The sequence below is a fragment of the Hipposideros armiger genome, unplaced genomic scaffold (assembly GCF_001890085.2).
Source record: "Hipposideros armiger isolate ML-2016 unplaced genomic scaffold, ASM189008v1 scaffold_6, whole genome shotgun sequence".
Taxonomy (NCBI): Eukaryota; Metazoa; Chordata; class Mammalia; order Chiroptera; family Hipposideridae; genus Hipposideros; species Hipposideros armiger.
In genome coordinates, this window is record NW_017731356.1 from 6,264,813 (window position 1) to 6,285,073 (window position 20,261).

Genomic DNA, 20,261 nt, shown 5'->3' on the forward strand with positions numbered 1-20,261 from the left:
CAGAAGCCACATTTTTTATTATATCATTGAGTTTCAGCTAGGCTACAGCTAATCCCAAATTCACTGTCAAGTGGGAATGAATAAAGTGAAAAAAAGTTCCTGTTATATTATCTCCAACCTATTACTAGGAAAGACTTACCATTTATAAGTGGGACAAGGGAAAAATAGCTGATGCAGTCCAATTTAATTTAGTGTTAATATTATAATTTGGATAGAGCCTTGAAGTGGTATGCAGCTTGGCTCCAGATTACCAGACAAGGTTCAAATTAGCAAAGAGCAGATACAACAGGCTACTGTTAATGACTGAAGTTCCACAGGCCTCACATGTTAGGATAGGGTAAATAATTGTGAGCTTTGGCTTTAAGCAAAAGTACAAAAATGTTTCACAGTTTAGCAAGCCTGACAATGGGAGTGCCAGCCTACAGATTAGCTCCTGCCAAGTTATGGTCTCTATCCTACTAAAATCTGCTCTCTGGTAGATACTTTAAAACACATTCACATCAGAGTGCAAATAATAACTCGAATTGTAACAAGGATTATTAAGCTTAAACTATTTTTATTTGAAGGGAAAAAAAAGTACTTAAGAAGCCAGTGGAGCTTTCCAATAATGACAAACACACCATGAAAGTTATAGGACTCAATGAAAAGGCCAGGCCTGTCCAGTTATAAAGCCAATCAGTAATCAATTACACTTCACAACATAGTCAAGCAAGGTTATTGAACTGATTCAGCAGGCTCTTCAGCACCTTTTAAAAATGACACAGTGAATACATAAGTTAGAGGACAGCAGTTAGGACAAATTAAAAGCTCACTGAACAATCTATTTCACACAACACCTTCGAATCTGTGAAAGAAGAGGTGAAGGAGTAGGAAGAAGACAGGGGAGGGAGGTAGAGAGCAGCAGCAGAGGAGATAGGTTGAGTGACTTAACAGAGGTAGGGTGAGTTTTAAAGCCAGAACTAGAACCCTGGTCTACCCACAGTAAGAGGTTGCTCTTTTAGCTCTGCATCAGTTCTCAACTGAAGGCTATTTTGTCCCCTAAGGGATATCTGGCAATGTCTGGAGATATGTTTGGCTGTCATAACTGGAGGGAGAGGTGATACGCTAAACAATCTATAATACCCAGGATGGTCACCCACAACACAGAATTAATTCTCGGGTCTAGTATGTCAATATTACCAAGGTTGAGAAAGGCTACTCTATTTAAATCACCCAATTTTCCAGAATGATCAAAGTCTAAAGTCTCTAAGAGAATAAATTGTTTCCTATGGAATGCTAAGGTGCTGATCAATTCATGGACCAAAGAGAACTCTACTGCTAAGCAATCAGCCTGAAAAGACCAAGACCATACATGTATCAGCCTAAAAGCAAGATTCACATGACCAGAATTTCAACAGCAATATGGAACAGAAAGTGACTCATGAACCTCAATAATGGCAATTAAGAATAAGCTATTTTTATTCTAAACTTCTTTTTAAATGACTGGCATATAGAATATACCTATCACTGAAGCATCACACCCCAGATAAAACTAAAGGTCTTACAGACTGGTGATAACACCCCATACTTTTCTTGATCAATGGATAATAACCTACCAGGTATCATATTTAAATTCAGGAAAAAGTTATGGGCCTAACTTCAACATGAATTAGAAAACAGTGACTATTACATTATTAGTCAGAAATATCAAGGCTAAAATAATACAACATCAGTGTAAATAATTCATGGAGATGACTGATTGCAAGTAGAATATACCATCCCCAAAGAAAAAATAAACAAAAAGAAATTAAACATACACAGATTACATACACTTTAGGATGGCCACTATCTAAAAACAAACAAACAGAAAATGACAAATGTTGGCGAGGATATGGAAAAATTGAAACCCTTGTGCACTGTTGGTGGGAATGTATTGTAAAATGGGACTGCAGCTATATGGCTGTTCCTCAAAAAATTGATCGTAATATTACCACATGATCTAGCAAATCCACTTCTGGGTATGAATCCCAACGAAGTGAAAGCAGGGTCTGAAGGAGATACTTAGATACCAATGTTCAAAGCAGCATTATTAACAATACCTATGAGGTGAAAGTAACCCAAGTGTCCATCGACAAATGAATGGACAAACAAAATATACATGCTATGAAAGATTATTCAGCCTTAAAAAGGAGGAAATCCTGAATATGCTATAAGATAGATCAAACTTGAGGGCATTATGATAAGTGAAATAAGCCAGTCACAAAAAAGACAAACACTGTTAGATTCCACTTATATAAGGTATCAAGAATAGTCAAGTTAACAAAGACAGGAAGTAAAATAATGACAGAGGCTGTGGGGAGGGCAAATGGGGAGTTGTTGTTTAATGGGTATAGAGTTTCAGTTTTTCAAGATGAAAAAGCTCTGGAGATTGGCTGCACAATAATGTGCACACACTTAACATCATTCAACTTAAAAATGGGTAAGACGCTTAATTTTATTATGTGTATTTTACCACAACCAAAAATTATTTTAAATACACAGATTAATGTCACATATAATCTAAAGGCAACACTGAGCAGTGTTAAAGAAGGAACACACACCCTTTTAACCCTCTGCACGCTTTTCCAATGTCCTTCCAGCCTGCTCTACTGGGCCTCACATCCCCACAGGTGAGTTAGAGGTGCTTTGTCCTGATCACTCACTCCCCCACCCACACTAACCGCGCCACACACACAATTTTCTAAAAGAGCAGTCAAAGCTCTTTAACAATTAATAAACCCCAAAGTTTTAAAATCCATCTGTAAGGCCTATGGTAAATCTAAGTACTTTACAGAAATTACGCACCAACCATATGCTTACTGCCTTGAGCCGTCAAACCTGTAAAGATATATCAGTCAAAGAAATAATATGGTTATAAAATAACCAAAATTAGTTTAAACAACATAACTTCTCACTGACTACATTTATACACAAGTTTGAGACTGTCAAAAGATAATTTCACTAAATAAAATCATCTTACCAAAAGCTGTGGCCACATTTCGTCATGTATGCTTCCTCAATCATATCAAAGCAGATAGGGCTAAAAAGAAAATAGAAAAATAATTGATACATTTTTTAAAGTAGAGTGATTACAAATTGGAAAAGGCCAGCAACAATACCAACAAAATCATATTTCCATATATAGCTAAGTCTTCAAACGTCTTACCAATGAGTGATGAAATTTCTATTGAGCTGAATGAATTTTAGGGGATTGTGGGTAAAATGACAATTTGTTCAAAATGGTGCTAAGGGCCATCAAGCTTTAAAATGAATTTAATCTGTAAATTAAAATGGCCCCAATACTTTAACTCGCTCATAATTTTTAACAGTACAGTTCAATCACAAGAATCCTTAAGAAAGTTCTATCATCTTCTTTGATCATCCCTGAACTCAAAAACACCTACCCAGACCTACTAATCTAAATGTTCTCTTTTATTTACTACCTCAAAGAAAACTAATTCCCTGAGTGATAAATTTAAAATTCCAATTTCATATAACTCTTCTAGTAATTAAGACAGTAGTGATAATACTTAAAATAGCACAAACTATATTAAAACAATGACATATTTTAACACATTTAATCCTTTCAACAACATAGTGGGTACTCTTACTAAACCCATTTTATAGATGACAAAATTGAGGTACAGAGATGTTTAAACTAAGGTTTATGTTCTTAACCACTATTCTATACTGCTTCCAGACACTGTGAGTTAAATACCAAGTCATACCAACTATGACATAGTTCTGGCCAACGAAAGGTAGTTATCAATCTGAGCGGGTACTGTCTACCAGAAAAATGCAAAGCCTTATGAAAAAAGATTCACTTTATCCTTCCCTTTTCTTCCTTCCACAAACTCTGGTGAAGTGTCCAGAGATACTACAGCCATCTTGTGACCATGAAGCCAACCACCATACACTAAGAAGACAGGATACTGGCTAACATGAGCAGTTCCATCAACCATGGATTGCCTACCTCTGTTACTGGCATACAAATCCAATCCTTACTGATGATACATGACACTTAAACTGTAAATGAAAATTCACCCACTCCTTTAAGAAAAACTTCCATGACATAAATACCTTAGAATGTGAGGCTATAAAAAATTATAAAATCTCAATGTTACAGAAGCTCAGAGTCTGACCATGTATAATGTGTTGGCTTAGACTGTGTTGGTTTTGTGAGCTTTACTCTATTAGACTGAGAAGTCTCCTAAATGTGGGGATTTGGTCATTTTCTTCGGAGACAAAGTCCATCTTGCTCCTGCTTGATGGAGATGGGGAGCAGGGCTGGGGGGCCCCCTGAGAGCGTGTGATGAGCTGTGCAGGCTGCTCTGTGACCCCAGTTTCTGGCTGAAGGACGCTGAAGAGCAGATCTGGGCTGGAGGTTATTTCACAGGCACAGTTGGCCGCTGGGTGCTCAACACAGATAATATAAAGGCTCAAAACCCAGGGTGGAGGCACCCTGCCCACAACCTTTTTAAAGAATTTTAGAGCAGTTTTTTGTTTACAACAAAAACAAGAGGACTACATGTCATATAATGTGTTGCACTGATACTAAAAGTTCCATGCAGTACCTAAAAAATTACTATCAGATCAGTTTAAAATAGCAGCTTTTAAGAAATAGCTTCTGAGTAATATGTGAATTAAAGACAAAAAAGTATCCATTCTTTTCACCGAAGGCTAGCTCTTTAACCACTTTGACTTCCAACAAAAATGGAATTCAACTGAAATTAATCCTAGGTATGCCACTTACAGCTTTCTGACTTTGAGCAAGTGGTTTAATCTTTCTAGTCTTGTTTTTTTCATTTGTATAACTGGGATGATATTTACATCACAGACTCACTATACTTCTTAACAAAATATCTGTAAGTACTCAGTACAATTCCAAATATACAATAGTCAATAAATGGTAGAATACACAAAAAGAGAATATGGAAAAATCCGTATCAGTGATAGAGAAACCTGGGAAGAGTGGTATCCACCCAAGCTAAAAACTTCAAGGAATTCCTATTATAAATACGTAGAAGTGAATAAAGAAAGATAAAGACCAACCTCCCCTTCCCAAGAAAGGGATGAAACAACGAAGAAAATATGGAAACACAGAGCGTTCCTAACAAAACAGCACTAACTCTTCCCAATTTTGAAGGGCAAAAATGTACCCGAGTAGGTTCTGAGAAAAACTGTAAATAATCCATTTAGAACCCATTCCATTCTGCCAATCAATAAATAGCATTCAAGGAAGATGAGCTAGAAGACCTAAGCACAAATACAGGCATAGCAAATATATGAATTGGCAGTAAGGCTAAACATTATACAGATACCTGAGATTTTATATGACACCCAACTTTATAAAGACCCCCAACATTTTTACGGACCCCCAAAAACTTTTTATGGGCCCCTGACACAGTAGTATCATCAAAAGGGTGAACAAATCATAAACAGATTAAACCCCTCCTGGGACTGTTCCTGTCTTCTGCACCACCATAACAGAAGCAATTCTTATAAATCAACATGCAAAATAGAAAATCCAATAGGAAAAAAATGGGAAACAATGCGAATTCTTAATTCATAAAAGAGGAAAACACACTGCCTTTCAAGTATATGGAAAGGTGTCCCAACTCACTAGTAATCAAAAACTGGAAATTAAAACAATAAAATAACACTTTATTCCATCAAATTATAATATTAGAAAACTGGAACATCAAATATGTTAGGCAGCTTATGGAGAAACAAGAATATTCATACAGACACACCGTGTGCGTGTGTGTGTGTGTGTGTGTGTGTGTGTGTGTGTGTTTACAGCCAAGAAAAACACGCACATGTGTCAATGGAATATGTATGAGGATGCCTGCAACAAGCCAGATATTAATTGTGACAGGAAATTAGAGGCAGCTTAATGCTCATAATTACTAGAATGGAAAAATAAAGTGTGTTTGGGTATATGCTATAAAACATCATGCAACAGTCATAAGGAAATGAACCAAAGGTACATGGAGCAACATAGCTAGATGTTTTGTAAAGTGAAAATAGAAATGAAAACGAAATCAGTGGCATTATACAATTTATATATATTTAAAACATGGAAAAATATATTTCACAGTGATACATATAATACATTCAAATACATACATAAATCACAATGGAATAGAAAATCAAGAGAAAAGGTCAGGAGGATAAGAAATTAAGTGGGGGAGAGAGAATCAAATACTTTATTCAGTAGGACTTTTCTGAATCACTTTTTGACTAATTTCCAGATTTTTTCACTCAATATTGTCCATTACTTTGGTGAAGTAGCATTTATTAAGAGAATATATAATAGAACCAAAAGCCACTGATATTGGGATCCTGAGCCAGGTTTACATTTAGCCAGCTAAACTACATCTGACTCCAGTTTTAGGAATGTTGCTAAACATGTCTAATTTACCACATCCCAGAATCGCCTCCACCCCTACCTCCCACATATAAACATTTAGTCCATAGGAAACAAAACAGCAATTCACAATTGTCTATAAGACTTTCTTCCAATTTGCTGAAGTCTATATTCAAGTTTTGAAGCAGGCATTTTCTATGTTATCACATCTGCAGGAAATGACTGCTACATCCAACTGCAATCTAGCCAATAGGAATTTTTTTTAATTCTATCATCTATAACACACAACCCGATTTTCATATATGTCATAATATAAAGAAAAAAAGTTCAATTTAGAGTCAAAGAAATATGACAGAAAAGTAAAGCCAGAGAGGCGCCTTGGATGGCCCAATGGACAAAGTGAAACACAATTCGCTCCACTCTACACTTGAAGTCAAAATTTAACTGCAAGCAGACTTACCCTCTTATTATATACACTTAAAAGATGGGAGGAGTTGATAAATGAAACAATTACTTTCAGATATTGGACAACAGGCAGCAAAGTACTGAAATCTTTAAGAGAAGGTGAACAAATGAAGTAAACACTATATCATAGACCCACCTTTCTGCTTTCACAGAAAGCCTCACAGGCCCAAGGATGGAGAACACAAGTGAGAATAATAATCTGAGTTCAGGAAGGATAACGGGTAAAAAAACTTACAGGACAGGACATCACAGAGGAAAGGAGAAAGTATTCTACAAATCTACACAGGGTTCTCGTCAAGTCCGTTGCTGAATACTAGTCATGCAAGTTCTGGGTAAAACTCCACAAGATCAGATAAAAAATAACCAGGGAGCTATAAAACACAGGGTATTCAACAGAGACCCCACAAGAGTCATTAGTAGTGGAGCTAAATGAGCTCAGAAAAATGGTTCCTTATAATCTACCCTAAAAATATTAAATAATATTTTTTCATCCTCAAAAGGATCAACCTGATACACAAGTAACTTAACTTCCTGGCAGAACAAAGTCCAACACTCTGTAAAGAAAACAAAATCTATCACTCAATAGAAAGTTTAAAATGTCCACTACCCAATAAATAAATTACTAGACATGTGAAATAGCAGCAAATGTGACTCATAACAAGAAAAAAGTTAATAGAAACAAAGAACTAATGGAATTAGCAAAAAAGGACTTCAAAATGTATATTACAAATATGTTCAATGACTTAAAGGAACACATGAATATAATTGAGGGGAAATGGAAAATATACATAGAACCAACTGGAACGCTACAGCTGAAAAACATAGCATCTGAAAACAGCAAAAGACACGGAAAGTATAAGAGAAAGTAAAATGCAATTGCTAGAAGTTTAAAAAACACAACACCAGAGACATAGGATTATTTCCACGGGCTCACCAATGCAAGAAACACAAGTTAAGGAAAGAAGCAGTTAATCTGAAGATAGGTCAACAGACATTATCCAAGAAATAATACATACTTTCAATCTTTTGAATGAAAGAAATATTAAAGTGAAAGCTATAAATCCCTTAAATGTTCATGAATTCTACACAAGACGAATCATCCATGTGCAGTGTATTCACACTGTATAGTATATACTTAGTAGCAATCTTGGATATCAAATCCATTATCATATTGAGAAAATATTCACATAACTTTTATTACAGTATATTGTTCTAACTTATCTATTTTATTATTATCTCTTACTGTTCCTAAGTTATAAATTAAACTTTATCATAGGTATGAATGTACAGAAAAAAATAGTATATATAGGGTTCTGTACTGTCCATGAATAAGGGGGGACTAGTGCATTAACATCAGATTAAATAGATTTCAGAACAACAGATACTACCAGGAATAAAGAGGGACATTTCAAAATGATAAGGGATCAATTTACCAAATCTAAATGTGTGTACCCTGCTAACAAAGCTTCAAAATACATGAAGCAAAAGCTGACAGAATGAAAACACAGAGCCAAATTCACAACTATCACTGGAATAGTTAAAGATTTTTAACACTCCTCTATTAGTAATTGACAGAATAAGTATACAGAAAATCAATTAGGGTATACAGAATATAAACACATCAGTCAATTGACTATTTGACATTTACAGAATACACCAGTCTACACACAGCAGAATACTCATTTTTTTTCAAGTGCATACGAAACTTTAACCAAGATAAAGCTTTTAGTGGACCATGAAACAAGTCTAAATAAAAAAACTTAAGAACTAAATTCATATTCTGTGAACAAAGCTGAATTATATTAGAAATCAATAACAATGATACCCAGAAAATTCTCATTTAGAAATTAAACAACATATTTCTAAACAACCAATCGTTCAAATAGGAAATCACCATGTTAGACAACAATTTCTGAGATAGGATACAAAAGTCATAAACCATGAAAGAAACAATCAATAAACTGGACTTAAAATTTAAAGCTTTCGTACTTCAAAAGACAGTGTTAAGAAAATTAAAAGGGAAGCAACAGCATGGGAGAAAATAACGTAATACATAGGACTGACAAAAGATTTGTATCCAGAATTTATAAAGAATCTTTACAACTCAAGACAAACAACGTAAGAGAAAAATGGGTAACAAATTAGAAGAGATACTTTACAAAAGATATGAAAATAGAAAATAAGCTCATGGAAATATGTTCAACATCATCAGCCATTAAGGTAACACAAATTATAATAATCAGATACTACTACACACCCACTAGAATGATTAAAATTTAAAAGACTGAAAATACCAAGTGTTGGCAAGAATGTGGAACTGGAACTCTTATACAGTCTTGCTGGTAGAAGTGCAAAATGATGCAGCCACTTTCGAAAACAGTTTTGCAGTTTCTTATAAAGCTAAACATACACTTTACCATACAAGCCAGCAATATGCTCCTAAATATTTACCCGAGATGTAAAGACGTGTTCACACAGAAACCGGAATGTGACAACTTTCTTCACAATCACCAAAAACTAGACACAAAGAAACTCAAATATCTTTTAACTGATGAATATATAACAAGTTATGTTATATTCAAATGGATTACTACTCAGCAATTAAAAGAAAAAAATTAGTGATACATTTAACATGCAACACTACTGAATCTCAAAAACCTTATGCCAAATGAAAGAAGTCAGACACAAAAGACTACATATTGAATGATTCCTTTAATAACTATCCTAGAAAAGGCAAAACTATAGTGATAAAAAATAGATCACTGGTTGGCAGGCCTCCGAGGTAAGAGCAGAAGACAGAGTGCAAGTTAACTTTTTAGTGATGGAAATGTTCTATATCTTGATTAGGGTGGTGGTTCCACAGATGTACTCATTTGTCACTATACACTTACAACTGGTGACTTCCATTGTATGAAAATCATATATTAATAAAGCTGATTTTAAACAAAATCTCCAGCGTTTGAATAAAAGGCAAGGTAACATAATGGTTAAACTTGAGCTCTGAGCCATAATGTCTGGCTATAAATACTGATACCATCATTATTAACGGTGTGAACTGAGACAAGTTACATAACCTCTCTGACCATCATTTTCTCATTTATGAAATGGGAATTTAATTTAAAGTATCTGTACCAAACCATCATTGCAATGACTGAATAAGTAATATTAAACCCTTAGAATGGTGCCTGGCAAATAACAACAGCTTACATTGGAGCACACATTATTATGAGTAGCGTACTGAACTAACTGTTAATACAACACATTCTATCTTCACTTTAGAGTGGACTTTGGCATTTATGATCTTAGAGTTTCAAGTATCTATAAAACAGTTATCTGTAGTTTACTAAACCCACTTTGTCTCATTATCTCTGTTCGAGCCAAATGCCCATCCTTAAACTAATACTGAGGCCAGGGGATTCCAAGGCACTAGATAACTTGGGCCTGGGATCATGGGTTCCAACTATGAATTTGAAGAAGAGCACCCACCCCAAACCACAGACTAGGAAGTGAGGATGGCTTCCCAAAGATAATACCAGAAAAACAATGAACAGAAATCAGACTTTCTATTATTATCCATCTTTCTCTCTATACATTGAGACAAAATCAATTCACGAAACTTAATTATGAAAAATAAAAGGACAACTGACTTATATATGAGGATATGAAGAGAAAACATGTTACCCAATGAAAAAATTGAGATGGTAGGGACCTATACAAATAGAACCTGATACATACATTCAAGAAAGACGGTGAAGAACAAGCAAGGTGAAGGGCAAAGATGGGGAGACACCACATGTAAAATCAAGTCAAGAATTCAGGAATCATTTTTATTTTGTATAACACAAATTTTTACAGGAAAGAGAAGGCTGTCAAAACCTTTCTTCCTAAGCTACAGAAGCTTTGAGGAAAACGGGTTACAAACTAAAATAATGATTTAAAACAGAATGAAATCACCATCAAGAGCAAACATACATATACAAGGAGAAAAAGTGAGAGACAAGGTTTAAGGTTATAGTTACTTTAATTAATAACAATTCTTAGATGGAGTATGGTCAACTAATTAGTGTGGTTCATTATCAAGAAAGGTTTACAAAAGGAAAAAGTAGCTACCAATGAATACATTCTTTGGTAAAGAACTACTACTGTATAAGTACCTCCCTTTCAATTTATCAATCAGAATTCAAGTTAATGGTCTTTCATATCCTGCTTCATAATCATCTCTTTCATTTTCTATACCATTTGATTCATCTAAGTCTTCTGCTGACATTGATACTGATGACTCATAGTCTGATAGAAGAACCATGATGAACTGCTATGATTTGATGTCTTCTTCTGCAGAGTATCTTTCACTACCATTGATTTCCAAATAGCACATGTATTATCAAGCAAAATAATCAAGTTTCATTTTGAAGATCAAAGAAGTTCTTGACTGTTGCTATAATAACAATATAATGAATTCTAATTTATTTCAGTAATTGAATATGCTTTAACAGCTCTTTAAATTACCTTTAGTTCTATTTATAAGCACACAATGGTCGAAAAAGGCCACTTAAATTTTCCACTCACTTTCCTATCACAGGGGAAATTATATCCCATAATTCACTTTCAAAAACTTTTCACCTTGATACCCAGTAAGACATACATTGCGCATAAGTATGTGACCAAAAGTTTCATCAAACAAACTTTTCTGTATCATGACAGGTTCTATAATATCTCCTATTTTTTTCCACTTTTTAATAGTGTGAAAAACATACTTATAGTAGTAAGAAGGGTCAACAGCTTTCATCTTTAATGCTAAATGTAATTAATGGGTAATGGCTGCCTAGAGTGCTATGTAGTGAGACAACATCAGAATTCAGAATATTTAGTGTATAAGTGAAGTAATGACGCCAGGATATGATACTACAATTATGTGATTAAAAAGCCTTTCTTTGCACTAAATAGTGAGCTCCTTCAGGATAGAGTCTATTATTAGTAGTTTGACACAAGAGGCAGTCACATATTTAATAAGTGGCAGATCTATTTAATGTAGAGCCTACCTACTTTTTATCAGGCAGATGATTCTAGTTAACTTTCCCACAAGGGGTTTACTATCTTTTTAAAAATACTAATTTCTGGGGCCGGCCGAGTGGCGCATTGGTTAAGAATTGGCTCGGGACGTCAGCTCTGAGCAGCAGGGCCCCGGTTCAGATCCCACATGAGGGCCAGTGACGCTGTGCCCTCTACAGCTAAGATGGTGAACAACGGGCTGCCGTGAGTTGCCAGCTATGGCATAGGCTGCCAGCGTGAGCGGCCAGCAGCTTGTGTGAGTGAGCTGCGAAGAGCCGCTCTGAGCGGCCGTCCAGAGGCCAGCGACCAATCTGCCTCACCCGGGAAGAGTGCAATGATAATACCAACATGGGCCAGTGAAGCGACATCCTCCACAACTAGACTGAAGAACAAAACGACAGCAACTTGTCTGTTCCCTTTCCCCGATTCCCCAGCGCTGTTCCCCTCCCCCAATTCCCCAATAAAATCTTTAAAAAAAATACTTATTTCTGCTGCAACTTAAGAGGATAAATGGGACTTGCAGATTATTTCAGGTAGTTGGAAAAGCTAATGCAGAGGCAGTAGTAATGTGACAGAATAAAAGAAGTAATCTTCCAAATACAGGCTAGATTCATAGTTTAGTTGAACAGATCATGTAAGAAAAAATTGAAAAATTAAAGTAACAAAGAGTTCCTTTGAAAGTCAAAGATTTTTCCAACTTAAAGCTAAAGACTACTCTCTCCTATACTACAGATTCTCCATCTATAAATCACTGCTAGAATTATGTACAGTTTGATAATATGTACTTTCAATCCTCTATATGAAAGAAATATTAAGTGAAAACTACGAATCCCTAAAATGTTCATCAATTCTGCAATTAAATATAAACTTATTTTCAAATATGATATAAGTCAAGAGAGGCCAATATGTGTTACTGAAAATCGGCATTTGACTTTAAATCAACTGTTCTCAAAAAGGAAAAGAAGACATGTCATTATCACCAGGGGAGCTTTTGCAAACTACAGTGCCACTCCAGTCTCAAATTCTGATATCTTCTCAGGATGTGAGCAGGCAGACAGGCAGGGAGAGGGAGTGGTTAGGCACAAAAACGTTTATCTCAAGTGATTATGAAACAGCTGTTTCCCTCCAATCTCCCACATTTAAAAATTACTGGGCTGAATACATATACTCAAACTTATGGATCTAGAGTTTTCTAATTTCATACAAAGAAAGCACTAAGTAAAGAATTGGGAGTTCTCATTTTGTCCCTTAGCTGTCCAATCTGATACAAAGTTACTTAACTTCTTTGTATTTCAACAGGAATATAGTTATATTACTAGTATATTAAAGTTGGAAGTTCTATTGGGTTGTTGGAAAAGTCATGACGCATTTTCACAACAAAAACCAGAAAAAATACATCATGACTTTTCCGACAACCCAATTGCTCTAAGGATAAAATGAAATGTGAAGTATAAACATATCTTTAAAATGTAATGAATAAGGAATTACCGTCATTATTCAAACTTCAGCCTCATTTAGATTTGTAAAAGTATAGAGTAATTTGGATTGGTTCAGTTTGATCTTGAAGCATACAAGATAAGACCAATCACCCAGAGCCAATTAGAAATGAAAAGGAGTCCTTGAGTCTTGCCTAATCCATATCTTCCTACTCTAAAAGCTTGGCCAAATCAAATCTGGCTTGAGAATTGAGAAAATAGATTCCTATTAATGAATTCTTCTGAATATTCAACCTTACCAAAAAAAGAAATAATGGACTAATGAGACTATTAAAGTGAAATATTCAGAATTTTTAACTAAAGACTCATACTGGACACTTCCATATTAGAATATTAAAGAAAACAATAATTTTTATCAACGCGGTTAGGACTGATACTAGATTGAAATTTTTAAAAATTAAGTGGCAGACTAATAAAAATTTAAATAACCTTACCCTTAAATAAATAAATAAATAAATCCGTGCCAGCTGCTTACATTCCCCTATCCTTCTCCAATTCCCTATATAATGTACAATAGTAAGTACAATAAAACTCATGGAGCCTGGCAGGCAGTGAGTGCCAAATAAATATCTGCTAACTGAATGACTGATTCCCTTATTTCTCACATCTTTTACACTATTTTAGTGTACCTAAATGGATGCTGGCATGTTTTCTTTTAGCCTACTGAAAACTGAAATGTAAATGCTGGCTAAAAAGACAACTGAATCCTGCAAACCCTCACTTTTTTGCATTAGCTTCTACTTTATCATATGGCACTCTTTACTGAGTATGAGTGCAAACACCTTAGATCCAACCATGAGCTGCTTATTTATAAATAACAATCACAATTATAGCCCAGTTTCAGTGAAAAAAGGAATTCTGAATCTAGAATAATTCAAGACAAAAGCAAACATATGAATACACATTATTCCTGGAAGAACGAGAAACTGTAAGTCTAATCAATAACCTCCTAGCGTATTTACAGTTGACCTTTGAACAGGAGGGCTAGGGGCCATCGACCCCCACACAGTCGAACACCCGTTTTTAACTTTCAATTCTACGGCTGACCCTTTGCATGGTGCATTCAACCATGCAGATGGAAAACAGTATTTTCTATTTGAGGTTAGGAACGTGAAAATACTGTCTTTGGTCAGTGGTTGGTTGAATCCCCAGATGCGGAACTACGGATACAAGGGCCAATTGTATTTACTGAAAAATATCCACCTACAAATGGACCCACCAAGTTCAAACCTGTATTGTCCAAGGGTCAACTGTAATGACAACTAACTCAGATCATCTCCGACCCTGAACTGAATCCACTTCCGCTATAATGACAGCAGCACGCCAACTTCCTACATCACTTACCTACATTTATTATATGTAGGAAATTATACAATTTCCTGCAGGGAAAAAGCACAAAATCCTACCAGTTAGCTGGTAACTGTCACTCTGCGAAAAGCAATTCCGTTCTCACAATTCTACTATTTCGACTGGGCTTTGGGGTACCAAAATCCAATGAACATCCAGAAACACTCTCAACAAGACAATCAACTCCATCCTTCACTTAACACGGCTGACCCCGCTAATGCCTAATGTCCCCGACGTATCCTCTAAGATGCCAGGTACGGACGACGAAACGTCAAAACACCTAGCACTCCTCGCCTCACAAGTTCCAGCACCCCCGAACGTGTTACACAAGCGGAGGGGGTACATCGGACCCATGGGTGATAGTTTAGCAAATGCAAGGTGTTCAGTTGAGGAGGGAAATTTTTTGTGAAGACTTTCCTTACGGCCGATTGATAAGCGGCGTCCCCAGTGGAACAGGAAGAGATATTTACACACACACACACACACACACACACACACACACACACACACACACGCTACTTGTCCTTACAACATCCATAACCCACGTTTTAGTAAACCAGGTACCACGCTTACGATAAGCAAATTCCGGCCAACAACTGCATCCCTCGGCATCCCAGCTAGCGGGGTGTCACCCCCCTCTCCCTTGTGCAAATCTACTTCACTTTTAACAAGCGATCGGACTAACAGGACACCCAGTTCGCCAGGGAGCCAGAAAATTCAAGGCCTAACTTCCTGGCCCCACTTTCTCCTTTGATGCATAACCCTGGATTTGACTTTCCATCTTGCCCCCTCGTTCCTTAGTCCCTAAGCTCCCTTCACTTCCTCCTCACCGGTCCTGACCTCGTTGCCACCCACCCTGCCTGGGGTCCCCAACATTGCCCCCAGCTCACCCTACCCACCACCAGCTCGAATCCCTCTGCAGACTCCCGCCCCGGCACCCACCAGCCCGAAGAGCAGAAACTCAGAATTTAGCAACGGGGAGGGGGCCGCCCCTCACACCCACCAGACGAAGTCGTTGCTTTTGTCCTCATAGGAGTTGATGAGCCCGTTGCACAGAGGGGCGAGCAGAGGTCGCTTCCTGCTGCCGCTGCCGAGGCTGGAGCTGCTCCCTCCACCGCCGGCGCTGGGCCTGGGCGCGCTGAGCCGGGACAGGCCCGCGGACACCACCCCGCCGCCGCTCCCGCTGCCGCTGCCGGACACGGCGGCCGCCACCAACACAGGCCGCACCGGGCCCCCGAGGCCGCCGGAGCCCGCGGCCTGGGCTGCCCCGCCGGACACCAGCGACGACGCCGAAGCCGCCACGGAAGGGGGCGACGGGGAATTGGATAAGGACGAGGAGGCGGAAGTCACCGAGGAGGCCGCCGAGGAGCCAGGGCTGGTCCCGGCGGAGCCCGACCCGGCCTGGCGGCTCCCAGACATCGTGACTCCCTCCCCTCCGGCGGGGCGCTCGGAGGAGAGGGACCGCGACCCGCCGCCGCCTCCCCTGCCTCCGCCTCAGTGCATCCTGAGGACGCGCGCCGCGCCGGAGGTGGGGCTGAGGAACAATCAAGTTGATTTTTTGCGAGGCGACCACACAACAGCGTCCGACAGGAGGGGGCGGAGGAAACTAATAAAGCAGAGCGCAAACCACTGCCGCTCTCGAGGCCGCCGCCGCCGCCGCGGTCCCTGCAGCAGCCAACCCGGGCGCGCCGAGGGCCGGCCGCGCGCGTGCGCGAGCGGCGGAAGGGGCGGGAACGGCGGGGGATACGACTTTAGACGCGGCCCGGGCGGTTCTCAGACACGCACGGCGCGCCCTCGACGACGGCGGCGGCCTAGTAACGACAGGAGCCCTCGACGAGAGCTGTTTTCCTTCGTGACGTACCAGAGGGCAGGCCGTCTTAATGGTTGACAAGACTGCACCAAGCGGAATGAATGGTCAGGGTGGCCGAGGGATTGAGGGGAGCGCTTAAAAAGCGACCGCGCATGCGCGCCCTGAGTTACCCAGGGTCCCCGCTCCTGGCGGAGAAGAGCGGCGCAGGCGCGGAGTCGCCGGACCACGCACGCATGCGTGCGGGCGAGCCGCATTCCTGAACGTGAAGAGGGAGGGGTTGCTGTTGCCTGAGAGGCAGGCTGTGCAAACTCGTGGCGAGGGCATGACAGGTGCTTCCAATGGGGGATTGAAAGCTCTGTAGACTGGGACACACGTTATTTAACCTAGAAGCTCCGAGCAGTTCGAAAGAGCACTGGACTGAGAGTCAGGGACCCCGGGCTCTTCTGTTGTGAAGTCATTCCACAGTATTTTGAGTGCTAAATTAAGATGAAGTCAGTCAACAGTGCTTTGTAAATTGAAAACGTTGTAGCAAATGTTACCAATTTTATGGGTTCGACCACGACCTCTTGTATTTTGCAAGTTATTTACCAAATGAAGCATAACAACAATGGGAAAACAAACTACACTTGATTAGAACACACCTCAGCCAGAACCTCGGTTTATGTGGATCTGATATATTTCTAGCACAAAACAAAGAAACCTGGCACTTCATACCACCAGAAAATGTGCAATTTCTGGGAGGCTTTTTGGAACAGTAAAAAAAAATGATGACAGATTTTCGTTTGCGTTTTTGAGATTCCGAGGGATGTCAAGTAGAAACAACTGAACTGGGTGATTTTTCGGTATTCTTTCCAACACTATCATTTTATGATTCTTAAAGGGAAAGATCCCAGACTTAATTTTCCTGAGTTTTGAAGACGAGGAGCAACTAGGGCCTTCCCCTGGGAACATCTATCCACACTGAGGGGGTAGGGCCAGCAACGAGGCAGCGATTCACCTGGGCAGTGAACCATCATGAGGCTGCCATCCTCCTCCACTCTGTCTTAGTTGCTCACCCTCGTATTTCCAGCTCAGGTTTCTGCTCAGAATAATACTATAGGAATGGGTTTATCAGATTTCTAAGAACCACCCTCCTTGTGTGAACATTGCATTATCCATTGTATAATTGTTTAAATTCATTTTCAAGACCCAACTGAAATGTGAAGCCTTCCTGACTCCTTGTCAGAGATAGTTGCACTCTTATTTGTGCTCCTAGGATACTTTGTTTGCACTTATAACATTGTATTTTAGTGGTTTATGTATGATTCTCCTCCACTAGCCTATCAGCTTCAGCTTTGTATTCCCAGCAGGTAACACAATACCTGGCCTATGATAGGTGCTCATCAAATATTTCTCCACTAACACGTGAATAAAGCAGTGGATCTCATTTTTATTTTTATTATTTGCTTAAAGTATGGTTTTCCAACTAAATTGTAAGTTCCGTGAAAAACAGGGCCATATTGGTTCTCAGTGGGCATTCAATAATTTTTCTGATGAAAGAATGCATAAATTAATATAAAGAATTTGATGAATATTCATGGAACATTTGCTACCCATAGGCCTGGACTAAGCAAGGAAGAGATGAAGAAGCGTATAAAACGTTCCTATATTCAGGAAGTTTATGGAATAATTGACGAATTAGAAAAATACATTAAAAGGTAAGTAATGTTATCAAGGAGCACAGGTGAAATACTTAATGAGTAAAGCAGAAAATCACCATAGGAGCTAAAGCAAGAACAAGTGCTGAGGACCAGCCATGTTTGTGTGGGCAAATGTTAGACCTTCAGAAAGAAAAGTATGGCTTGGTTAATCAGAAAGTATAATTAAAGTCATGAACCCAGAAAATAAATAAGTAAAAGTACTTTCATCAAGTTCAGATATCTATTTGATAGGGGTAAAGAGTTTATTCAGGAAAAATTCATTTGGGGGGCAAATTGTAAAGAGCCTTGAAACCACTTTGGAAAATAGCCTACAAGCAATTGGAAACAATGAAGGCATTTATTAGGGATAAAATATATTCAGTGTCATTTTGAAGATTATGTTTTCAGCAGGTTAATCTTTCAGAAGAGGTGGGATATTTGGAGCCAAGAGACTAATCAGGAAAAAATTATAGCAGTCCAAGCATAAGTGATGAGAGTCTAGATTAGGGCGCTGACAAGAAAGTAAAAGGATAGTCTGAGAAAAAACACAAAAGAGGTAAGTTACTCTCTAAGAGAATCCTTACAATCCTTGAGGGCGTGACCCATATCTGCCTTGTTCATCACTGTCTTGGCCAGTGCTTGGTATAAAGGCCAACAAATTAAGTAAAAATGATGGAACACAAAGAGGAGCGACTCCAAAGATGACTCCAGGGATAATAGCAGGATGACAGAATTGGAGATGGCCGTTGGTTTAGCTTGGAATGTGTTGTGGAGCGCTTACTTACTTTCAAGTAAGCATATCCAGATAGCAATTGAAAATTCAGGCTAAGGCAAAGGAGAAAGTTCAGCACATGAGAGAAATAAACCCCAGGTTCCTGAGCTCTACCTCGAGAGACCCTGACTCTACAGGTCTGAGGTGGGGCCTACGAATATGCATGCTCACCAGGTGAATCTGATGCAGGTGACTAACTCTTTCAAAATACTGAGATTAATATTATAGGTAATGTAAGAAATATGCAAAATAGTCTCTTCTATTCAAAAGACAGAAAGTGATCTATGACTCCAGCTGAGAAGTCTCTGAGGAAAAAATCATCATGTGCTCAATATTACCCCTTTAGAATCCAACTTTAATAAAATCTAAATTTGCAAAAGGAAGCTGGGGGGATGTGATGCAGTGGAATTTCCCTATTACACCAGATAAATGTATAAAGACTATTCTGAAAGTACACCATCCTTATTGGTTTTTACTGGCAAAGCCTTCTGGGGAAGCAGAAGAGAAAAGAGGAAGCGTGGCAAAATATACACATGCAAACAGACAAAAAAAAGTCAGACAACTCGGGAGACGTAACAAATAGGAGAAGGGAAGAAAGCATTGGAAAAGTGAAAGTAAATGTAAACCAAAAACTGAGCCCTAACAATTAAAAGCATTCCACCATGTTGTTAAATACATGCGTCCCATGAATGATAAAAATGACAAGACAAAATCCAAAGTCTTCCACAAAACATTGCTACTGAAGTAAAATCTAATAGAGTTAAAATGGAATGGAACTACCAAGAGGATTCAACTCCCCTGACAGATTTCTACAGTGTCTTATCCAAATAGAATATTTAGGGAAATAAGGCTGCTGGTTTCATCTCCAGCTAACCCTGCCCTTTGGTAATCAATCTCCCAAAAAGAACCTCCCTAAAAAGCTGTCTTTACCTGACTCACCTGAAGGTTTTGCTACCTGTTAGCCCTGTTTGCTGTCTAACCAAATCTCTGAGTGAATAGTAGCTTCCTGTTCAGGTTTTTTTTTTTTAAATTTAATGTGTTTGCCCTATTAAAAAAAATAGGGTATGAAATAACTATGGTATTAAAAAGCTAAATTGAGAAGAAAAAAGAGAGAAAAACATTTTCTGTCTGTGTGAATGGACAAGAAAGAAATGGAAAAGTTTTTTAACCTGATAGCATAATAATGCATCTAGCAGAAAGTTTTCCATAATGTACTGGTAAAATGAAAAGCTCTGATTTGCACATTAAAACCCAA

The 20,261-nt window shown here is 38.5% G+C and overlaps 1 protein-coding gene across 7 annotated transcripts in view; it reads right to left on the minus strand.

Moving 5' to 3' along the window:
* The window catches only part of COP1 (COP1 E3 ubiquitin ligase), a 125,380-nt gene extending 108,959 nt beyond the window's left edge, over window positions 1-16,421 (minus strand). For 5 of the 7 annotated variants that reach the window (XR_002124687.1, XR_002124688.1, XR_002124690.1 and 2 more), the window contains exons 1-2: window positions 15,749-16,328; window positions 2,999-3,058 (exon numbers count right to left, since the gene is read on the minus strand). Coding sequence is in view for 4 of the 7 variants with exons in the window: in XM_019648486.1 (XP_019504031.1) it covers window positions 2,999-3,058; window positions 15,749-16,164 (476 nt within the window). In the remaining 3 variants the exon portion in view is untranslated. Of the gene's footprint in view, window positions 1-2,998; window positions 3,059-15,748 lie in introns of all 7 variants that reach the window. The other 2 variants (XM_019648453.1, XM_019648461.1) reach the window with 2 other exon arrangements.
* Between the last annotated feature and the right edge of the window lie 3,840 nt (window positions 16,422-20,261).